This window comes from Monodelphis domestica, chromosome 4 (genome assembly GCF_027887165.1).
Source record: "Monodelphis domestica isolate mMonDom1 chromosome 4, mMonDom1.pri, whole genome shotgun sequence".
Classification (NCBI taxonomy): domain Eukaryota; kingdom Metazoa; phylum Chordata; class Mammalia; order Didelphimorphia; family Didelphidae; genus Monodelphis; species Monodelphis domestica.
Genome location: NC_077230.1, coordinates 102,435,010 through 102,445,404, shown reverse-complemented (window position 1 = coordinate 102,445,404; position 10,395 = coordinate 102,435,010). Strand labels below are relative to the sequence as shown.

The 10,395-nt window shown below is 37.8% G+C and overlaps 1 protein-coding gene across 1 annotated transcript in view; it reads left to right on the top strand.

Moving 5' to 3' along the window:
• Positions 1-705: 705 nt before the first annotated feature.
• Positions 706-10,395, top strand: part of RBP2 (retinol binding protein 2) — a 30,476-nt gene continuing 20,786 nt past the window's right edge. Inside the window, exons 1-2 of the mRNA XM_007493945.2 lie at positions 706-782; positions 4,076-4,165. Of these exons, the coding sequence (XP_007494007.1) occupies positions 4,093-4,165 (73 nt within the window). The 5' untranslated portion in view covers positions 706-782; positions 4,076-4,092. The remainder of the gene's footprint in view (positions 783-4,075; positions 4,166-10,395) is intronic.

Here is a 10,395-nt window from a genome sequence, read left to right as displayed (position 1 = left end):
CACTGCTTAGGCATATTAGTCAATGAACAGGATTGTAGAGTATAAGATATAGAAAGAAATTAAAGAACACTGGGTTACGTACTAATCTATTATCTAATTTCCTGTCCTACATCATTAAGCCATTCATTATATCAGTATATAATGTGATCTATATTTCAGTTTTATTCATTGTTTCATGCATGTTAGTTTTCTTTTCTGAACAAAATTTTAAGGTCCTATGGAAAGGACAGGGTTTTGTACTTTTCCTGTATATCCCATAGGAACCAGTATTGTGTTGGGCACATTGCAGGTACCCAATTACTATTGTTAGATGGTTGATTAATTAATTCAAGGAAATAAGTGAAATAATTACCACCTTGACATTCTAAAATCAAGATAGTTCTTCATCTGGATAAAAAAAATTAGGTAGGACCCTAATTGAGGGTAAGGGAATAAAACAAAGGAACTTCCAAAATATTTCTTCCACAGGATCCTAGAATATAAAGTTTTAGTGAAGGGTGAGTCACCTTAAGCCTCAGGATTGACTGACAAATGAACCAGTTTTGCCTGATCATGAAATCTTAGAGAAATTACCGACAGTAGGGTTGTGGTGTTTACCATCCTCATAAGTCTTAAGAAATGTCCTCTAGAGAATTGCCCTCTGGAAAAAAGGGAGGGAGAGGGACAGGGGTAGGATGACGGTGTGGGTGTGTATAGAGTTGGGGAAGAGAATGCCACCCAGAAGATAACAGCAGAATGCAGTGAATCTGGCACCTGGAAAACTACTCTCCTTGAGACTGGAGGTAAAATGGTTGAGCATTTATCTTAGACTTTATTTCATCAATGCCAAGCAGCCAGTAGATCTTCTTGCCATTCTGGTCATTATCTGTTGGGGATGTTCTATTAAGTGAGGCCAAATTTGGGACAACAGATAAGAAATATCCCAAGGAAAGTCTGTGGGTAACTTAAATACATTAGGACTTGTGGGCTGTCCCAGAAATGCTACCCAGCTTAGAAGCTGAGGTAAACTAATGAATGACTAAGCCAAATAAACTACCAAGGGGACTAAGGCATTTGGATCTGTCCCTGAACTTTGAAGCTGAAATTAGGGAGGACAATGTTAGAGCTCAAAAATGCCTATTGACTGTTGTTAATCTAACTCTTCCAGATATTATCTTCTATAAATTATCCTCTATGGCTCTTGTCAGAACCCTAGACTATAAGATATGCGAGGTTAACCCTTTTGTGGAGTGTCTGATGTAAATAGTTTATTAAAGGGAAGATGGGGTATTAATAGATCTGGTTTAGTCATTATTAGTGTTGGCTTTAAGATACCACAATTTCACAGGATCTGTTTTTCTTGGGGATCCAGTGAAGTTGATGATTTTTGATTGATTGATGATGATGATTTTTAATACAGTGCAGTGATAACCAAATTAGCCTCTTTATGAGGAATCTCTCACATCCTTAGGTCTAGGTAACTCTTCATCCTGTTTCATCTTAACAACATAGGAAAATATTTACCTTTACTGGACCTAAATTCAGTCAATCAATAAACAAGGATTCACTGAAGGTATGAATTATCCTAGTGCATATGGAATATATTGAAAAACAGCAACCGATAAAAATTAGGATCCATCTGGAGGAACAGGACCAAGGTATGAAAGAATAAATGAACAATGTAAAATAGAAATATGATATCGAATGCCAACTTAAATGTTATATGAATTCAGAGAAGAGGGAGATCACTGAGGACTCAAGTAATGAAGATATTTCAAGACAGAAGTCATATTTGAGCTAAGCCTTGAAGAGTACCTTGAAGGTACAGATTGGAAGAGACCATTATTCACTTTTTCTCCCTAACTATATTTTCCCTTCTCTTTTGCTAGTAAGTCAGCTTATGGTTTTGGAGATTTGCTTTCACTGAGCCATGAAGGAAACTCTAGAACTTGATTATCTTGATTCTTATTTTTGTTTATCGCCTAATTCCTATTTTTCCCTCTCAGAAACTGTTAGGTGTACCTTGTCACCTCTTGATGACTGAGAGGGGGAAATGGAATTAAAAGGTAAACAAGAATAAGAATATCTGTACCACCCTAGAGGTCCAGAGATGACTCTACCAAAGGTTATCTATCCCTCTTTGCCTCTATTTAGGGGTACAGATATATGTTTAGATCTTTCTTTACAGGTGCTTCCTTCCTGAGACCCAGTAACTTTTGTTCACATGCATTCGGGATGCCTTAAAAATCCATGGGCTATTTCTGATACTGGTAACAACCAGTCTTGAGTCTTTTTATTGTATATTTTTGTTATGTTATATTTTATATTCAATGTAATATATCATATATAACAAAATGTATTAAATATAATTTCATGTAACATTTTATTATACCTTCATTTTTATATATAATTTAATGTAATTTATTATATAATTTTTATTATACACCTATCAATATTCCTTGTTTTTCCACAATCATTTTTTGCTCTCTTTCCCCTCCCATTTGTCTACCATTTCTATATTTCTACAGCAAATACATTATTATGAATAGTTTGAGATATATGCAACCTCTCTTCTTTTTCTACAGTTTAGTGACTTTTTTTGAACAATTCTAAGTTTTATTCCAGAATGCTTGGACCAATTCACAATTCTACCAATAGCATATATTTTTAAATGTTTCTATCTTTTGGTATTATATCATCTTTATTTCCCAAAATATCTCTTGACTTCCCCTCACCCATCAAGCCATATCTCATAAGAAATAATTTTTAGGGGGCAGCTGGGTAGCTCAGTGGATTGAGAGCCAGCCCTAGAGATGGGAGGTCCTAGGTTCAAATCTGGCCTCAGCCACTTCCCAGCTGTGTGACCCTGGGCAAGTCACTTGACTCCCATTGCCTAGCCTTTACCACTCTTCTTCCTTGGAGCCAATACACAGTATTGACTCCAAGACGGAAGGTAAGGGTTTAAAAAAAAAAAAGAAAGAATTTTTAAAAGGAGGAAAATCAGATCAGCAAAGCTAACCAGCAGTTCAACCAAGTCCTCCAATGTAGTGTTGCACTCCCATAGTTTCCTACTTATGTAGAAAAGGAAAGAATGTATATTCTCAGATCTCTTCTACTATTCGCAGTGTGAATAACTGAAATTCTATCTCCGATGTAAACCTTTTCTTGATTACCTAGCCTATAGTGTCTTCTCTTTTCTCTAACTCTTAAAAAATTTATAGAGGCAGTTAGGTGTCTAGTAGGATAGAGAGTCAAGTCTGGAAATAGGAGATTGTGGATTCAAATCCAACCTCGATACTTCCTAGCTATGTGACATGGGCAAGTCATTTAATCCCAGCTGCCTGCTAACTGTTCTTCTGCTTTGGAATTGATTTTTAATATCAATTCTAAGACAGAAGGTAAAAATTTATTATTATTATTATTTTAAAGCATTTATGGGCTGATTCACTCTTACTATGAATTCATTGGGGGAGAGGGCTGGGGAAAGGCTGTGTTCTTGCATATGTCTTATTTCCTCAGACTAAATTCTACTTGAGGGAGTAGACTGTGTCTTAAACTCCATATCCCCAATACACACAGTCTCTGTCCTAGAAACACTTGCTCATCCAATTGGATGTCGATTCACTAGGGTGCTTCAGCACTTGATGCTTGACTTCATTCTCCTGAGGGTCATCTTTGCCTGTTAGTCAAAGGCAGGTAAGAGGCCAAGGCAATGCCCTCATGACCACATGGTATGGGCTCTAAACATTTTTTCCCTCAAGTGCCAGACAAAATGTTCCAAATTGTGCCTCAAAAGAAGCCCCTGTGAGTACACAGTGAGCAGATGATAGTCAAAGGAGTCGTGGCAACAAGGGTCACTGTATGGTCCTCTCCCTGGTGACTCTATCTCCCAAACTTTGTTCTTCATTCACCTGCAGTCCCACTGAACTTTGTTAATGAAAGTAAAGTTCTCTGGAGATTGTCCTTCTGACCCTCGAACTCTCTTATCTATCTCCAAAGCCATAAACGGTATTCTGGTCGGATATAAAATAGCACATTCTAACTCATTCTCCCTACAACTTTTATTTCTACCGCTTGACATCTGTTCCTCTCCAAGCCTCTGATCCAGCCACGATGCCTGGTGACCAGAATGGAACCTGGGAGATGGAGAGCAATGACAACTTTGAAGGCTACATGAAGGCATTAGGTAAATGTGAACACCCCAAAGAGTAAGGGGCAGTCAGGAAGGGCAATATCTTATCTGAATTCCAAGGGAAAATAGAGGCATTGGGGTAATGGAAAGCCCACTGGGCCAGGGGATTAGGAGACTTGAATTCCAGCACAAGGTTATGTCATTTATTTGCTGTGTGACCTTCAACAAGTCCCTTTCCTTCTCTTGGCTACAGTTTCCCCATCTGTAAAATGAGGCTGTCAGAATAGGTTTTCACAGTCTATTCTCCGAATATGTGCTGTGATAATGATTCCTCTGGTAACTCGATCCTTTTTGTTACATTCAAGTTACTGTAAAATCCCTCTTCTGAGTCTAGAATAGCTGATTAATTCAGTTAACCTTATAAAGGATATTATAGTAAGGCTGAAATATGTTGCAGCAATTGCTCAATTTATAGAGGGGGAAAGGTCAGTCAAAATGGATTCTTTCCGGGGTGTAGACCAATGGACTTGTGGCTTGTCAGGATGTCAAGCATGCCTAGGACACTGAGTCAGGCTACCCTTTTGAAGCTTTTCAGCTGACTCTGGAGCCAAGTTAGAGCAGTCAACAAATAAAGATAACTTCCTAAGCTGCACAGGATGGTTTTGTGTAAAGCCAAGCTTCTTTTCTTTATCATCATCTCTTTAAACATTAACAACACCTTTAAGTGCAAAGATATTATGATAGATTGGGGTAGGGCAGTGTCTAGATCTTTGACTTCCTTGTCATCAGAACCTCCAACTGAGGAAAATCCCTCTTCCAAAATAAATTCATAATAGGGAATCCTAAAAAGTAGCAGAGGGCTGTAGGTAGGAGTCAGGCAGACTTGCTCAAATCTGACCTCAGACCCTTCCTCTCTGTGTGACCCTGGACAGATCACTTAACCCTGTTTGCATACCCATTACCCTTCTCTCTTAGAATTGACTCTAAGGGGGCAGCTGGGTGTCTCAGTGGTTTGAGAGTCAGGCCTGGAGATGGGAAGTCCTAGGTTCAAATCTGGCCTCAGACACAGAATTGACTCTAAGATAGATAGTAAGGGTTAAAAAAAAAAAAGTAGTCTAGGGCACCAAAAGTTTCAGTGATATGCTAAGGGTCCCATATGTGTGAATGCCAGGGACAGGACTTGAATTCACCTTGTTTTGAGCCTAAGGTCAACTATTTGTCAATTATACTATATTGCTGATATAAGGGCTTTGGAACTCTTAACATTCTATGAATATGTACTATTATAATGATTCCTCTGATAATTAATCTTTTTGTTATATTCACGTTACTGTAAATTCTTCTTCTGAGCCTAGAACGACTGATTAACTCAGTTAACCTTATTACTACCTTGTAAAGTTCCAAAAGATTAAAAAAAAAGAAAATCTAAGGATGTCTGAATTGAAATAAAAGAATTCCCCCTCTGATATTTACTCTCTATAGGACCAGGAGCAATTTACTTTATTTCCATGGGTCTCCATTGCTTCACTGTAAAGGATGTTGGACTAGTAGGTTTTTGAGGATCCTTCCAGCTCTAGATTTGGTCAGTGACATAGCTAGCAGAAGGGAGATCCAGGTTCTTTGAATTAAAATCCAAGAGTTTTTCTTCTATACTCTACTGCCTCCCCTAATCTAGAGGGGATTCCTGTTCAGATAGGGATTAGATTAGAAAGATAACTAATGCCCCTTCTAACTTTTAGGTTCTGTACCTAACCTCAGAGACTATTAAAGGAGAAAACCATTGGCAATTCTGTTTTGCAAAACAATGACAAGTCAACTTATTATATACCACCAGTGGCCATCATTTTTGGCTGAGTAATACTATAATAAGTTACATTTTAAAATATACAGAAGCAGAATATTTATTGAAATTGTAACTTTTCAAAGGCAAGTAATACATAGTGCTAAAGTTTTCCTATTGCATTTAGAGTAGGGAAGAACTGATTACATAAAATTGAGAATTAGGATTCCTGTATAATAGTTCTACTTTCCCTTTGATTGCTCTTTCTGCCAGTCTATTGACTCAGAGCAAGAATTAAATTGTGGGGCAGTGGGGTAAAAATTAGCCTGGAAACCTGGGTTCAGGATTCTTTCAGCAAATCACCATAAACTTGGGCATTTAATCTCTCTCAGCCTCCATTTCCTTATATTTCAAATAGGCATAATAATTGTCCTGTCTAAATCATCAACAACTAGGGGCAGCTAGGTGGTGTAGTGGATAGAGTGGCAGGCCTGGAGTTAGGTTTAAATCCAGTCGCAGGCATTTAGTACTGATGTGACTCTGGTCAGGACATGCAACCCTGTTTGCCTCAGTTTCCTCATCTGCAAAATGAACTGGAGAAGGAAAAAGACAAACCATTCCAATATCTTTCTCAGGAAAACTCCAAATGGGGGCCATGAAGAGTTGAACCCAATTAAAACAACAATAATAAAATGTCAAGAACAGCCAGTCAGTAAGCACAGAGTTAATATCAGTGAAAATGTATGTATGCTTTAATACCAAATATTATACAATGGAAATTATTTTATTATGGATTTTTCCATTTTTCTATAATTAACAAATATCTAACTTTCATGAACCTAAGCCTCTACAAAATAGATTGTGACTTGTCCATTGCCTGGAGAATTTATCTACAGTAGTTAGTTTCTGTGGATAATTTATGAATGCAAATTCATTTTGGTGTCTTGGTTTACTTCACTCCATTATCTGTACTATCTAGGAAATGTCTCTTCTCCCTTCCCTACATACAGTGGAGACTTAGCTTCCATCAAAGTTGCTTTTCTTCTGAAATAAGGGCCTTAGTATGACAAAATGACATATTCATTAACTGAATATATATTATGAAAATGAATTCACCAATGTCTGTGGGGGTGAGGGTTAGATCCTTTAAGACCTTTAAGGCCTTCTAAGTCCAACCCCTTCATTTGACAGATGAGGAAACTGAAGCCCAGTAAATTTAAGTGACTTACTCAAGGTTACAACAGGAAAGAAGCAGCAAAACTAGCATTTAAACTCAGGATTTTGTCAAGTTTGTCTTTGTTGCACAGTGTTAAGGGTAAATTTAGGGTTGAGACTGAATATAAATTTAGTTGGTCGCCAGGGATTTAATTTCTAAATCCCAATGAAACACTCAAGTCAGAATGGAATTTTATCGTGGAGAAGGAAGAAATTAAGAATGAGAGAGAGAAGAAAGAGAATTTAAACTGCTCCAGCTCAGACTGAGCCAGGCAGGAGTTCAGAGGCCTTGGCCAAGGGGGCCTCCCCAGAAAGGCAAGGGAAAGGAGAGTCAGTCTTATCACTTACCACGTGACCACCTCAAGGAAGCCATCTGAGGAGCTCCTCCAAACTCGAGTTTCAGGGTCAACTCCGCCAAACCTTCCTCCCCACAGGAAGAAACGCAAAATATAAAGGCAGTTCTTTGCATCACTTCCTGTGTTTCACATGTGCCAATGGTGGTTTAAACTTGGCTTAGAACAACCCAGGGTTTAGTCAGTTGTTTCTGATTTGTCACTTGCTAGCACATGTCAGTCATAGGCCATCCTCCTCACGGCTAATCCTTAAGTGGGGTGTATACATTCCTAGTTGCTAAAATTCTAAAGACTAAAATTCACAACAGTCTCCTCCTTTGGGCCCCTTTCTCTCTCTTTTAGGTCCCCCTCAGGACACCAGGACCTTCATACTAAACTCAGATACAAGGGTGGGTTTATCTGACCCTCTTGTCACTCTGAGGCATTTGGAGCTTGACCAGAACCTCTTGGGATTTACATTTTAAAGAGGAATTTCATTCCCTGTAGTAGACTGGTGGGGAACAGATTCTTAGATGTTTGTGTATATTGGGAAGGGTAGGGGTGTGAAGGTGAGGCAGTATTCCAAGTTATCCTGACTGCCTGTGAGCCCAATCTTTCTTATAGGAAGAAAATTATCTTTAAAATGTGAATCATCAGGTGCATCCCAAGAAGCAATAATACAAACATAGGCTGCATCTTGCATGTATGTCCTAGAACAACTCATAAACAACAGGAGTGTGAGCTAAATTTAGATGCTTTTTTGGTGCAGTGTTTAGCCCACAAATGTTAATGTTTCTGTAAAACCAAATCCTTTCCCTAATTCAAAAAAGTAAAACTGACAGTACACTTTAGCCTAGGAAAATTCTATCTCCTTTTTATTATTACAAAGAATATAGTTAAACTTATACAGACTGGTCAGAGTAATCCAATAAATCCAATAATTATTTATTAAGTACCTACTATGTGCCAGGCATTTTCTAAGCTCTGGAGATACAATAATGAAAAGAGAAAAGTCTCTGCCCTTAAGGAATTTATAATCAAATAGGGAAGGGGACACAACACACAAAAGAAGGCAGGAAAGGTGGACAGACCAGAGAATACCATGCACAAAGGCATGTAGTTCCATGGAGTTGAAACCAGAAGGCACAGCTGATGCAAAATGGAAAGAACTGAGGCCAATTTCTGTACCCTACTAGGGAAAGAAATGGGAAGAGTTTGGGATTCCACCCTCCAGACCGCCAATTAGAGGGGGAAAGAGAGGGAGGTGACTTCAGACCAAGACTTGAGTTAGCAACCTGGTAATGAGATTAGAGGTAATGAATTTAACTTGGGAGGGGCAACTTGAAACCAAAGAGATGCAGAGATATAGTGTACAGAGTATACTGTATACTCTATACAATCAGAGAGATACTGCAGACACAAAGTGAAAAGTACCTGGGTTGGAGGCACAGCTAGCTCAGTGGTTTGAGAGTCACAACTAAAAACAAGGGGTCTTGGGTTCAAATGTGACTTCAGAAACTTCCAAGCCATGTGATACTGCTGTGCAAGTCACTTAACCCCCATTGCCTAGCCTTTACCATTCTTCTGCTTTGATATCAATACATGGTATAGATTTTAAGATGAAAGGTAAGGGTTTAAAAAGAAAAGTACTTGTATTAGACACCCTAACTGCTTCTCCAGTCTTTCCTGGTGATAGTAGTAGAAGGCTTGGTCAAGTGTTTGTTATTCATCTTTTTTGGCATTAAACAATTATAGGTAAAAGCACAAACTTCACATTGTTTACAATTCATTTAAAAAACATGTAAACTATATGTCGTCTAATATAAACAAATGCTTTTGAGTTCCCTTTGGATTTGTTTTACTTACTTTTTTCTCTTGATTTTTTAAGATGTAATCAGTGTGTATAATGTATTTCCCTTATTTTCTTTATATTTCTAATACATGTCATTTCTAATAATGTAATATAATCCATTACATTCAAATGCCACAATCTATTCAGCCATTTTCTCCAATCATTGTATTTGTGTTATTTCCAGTTATTTTATCATTACAAACAAAGCTTCCATTAATATTTTCATACACAAACAACTTTTTATCCTCTTGATAATGCTATTGGAGCCAATCCTATTAATACATTTCCAAGGTCAGTGAGCATGAATGGTTTTATTGCTCTTAATGTATATTTACAGCCTGATTTCTAAAAACCAATTCACAGCTGCTCTAGCACTGTAATAGTAGTCTTTTTTCCTCTATGATCCTATCAGCATTAATTTGACCAACTGAATCTGTCTGTTTTTCAGTTAATATACATCACCAGGGCTACATTTAACTAGACTGATCCTTAGACAGCAGACACAATTTGTTGCCAGGACCATACTATTTCCCAAACCTAATCTTTCCAGAATGGTCATTCACAGTGGAACTTTTGTTCCACAACCCCTCAGGAATCCAGGATTACCTCCTTAGTATAATCAGTGTTAAGACTTTTGAAGAATAATTATCCTCTCTAAACCATTGTCTTACCACTAAAAACTATGTTTTGGATCATGTATGCTCAGGCTTAGAGATAATACTAGCCTCATGTGTGTATGTAGGGGGAGACAGGGGAGAGGGAGGAACTTTTCAGATATCTCTCGTGTTTAACTTGTCTAAGGTTCTACTCATCTCCCTTCTTTTTTATTTGTTTTTTGGTTAGACTTATCTAGTACTAAGAGGGGGAAATTAAGTCCCCTATTATCATTATTTTGTTATCTACTTTTCATCTGTATTTAATTTAGTTTTTCCTTTAAAAATCTAGATGTTATCACTCTTTGTGCATACAGGTCCAATACTGATGATGTTTCATTATCCATAGTATCCTGTATATATAATATAATTACCCTGTTCCTCCCTTCCAATTATATCCATTTTAGACCCACCTCTGATGGAGAGCATGACTACTAACCTTGCCTTCTCTG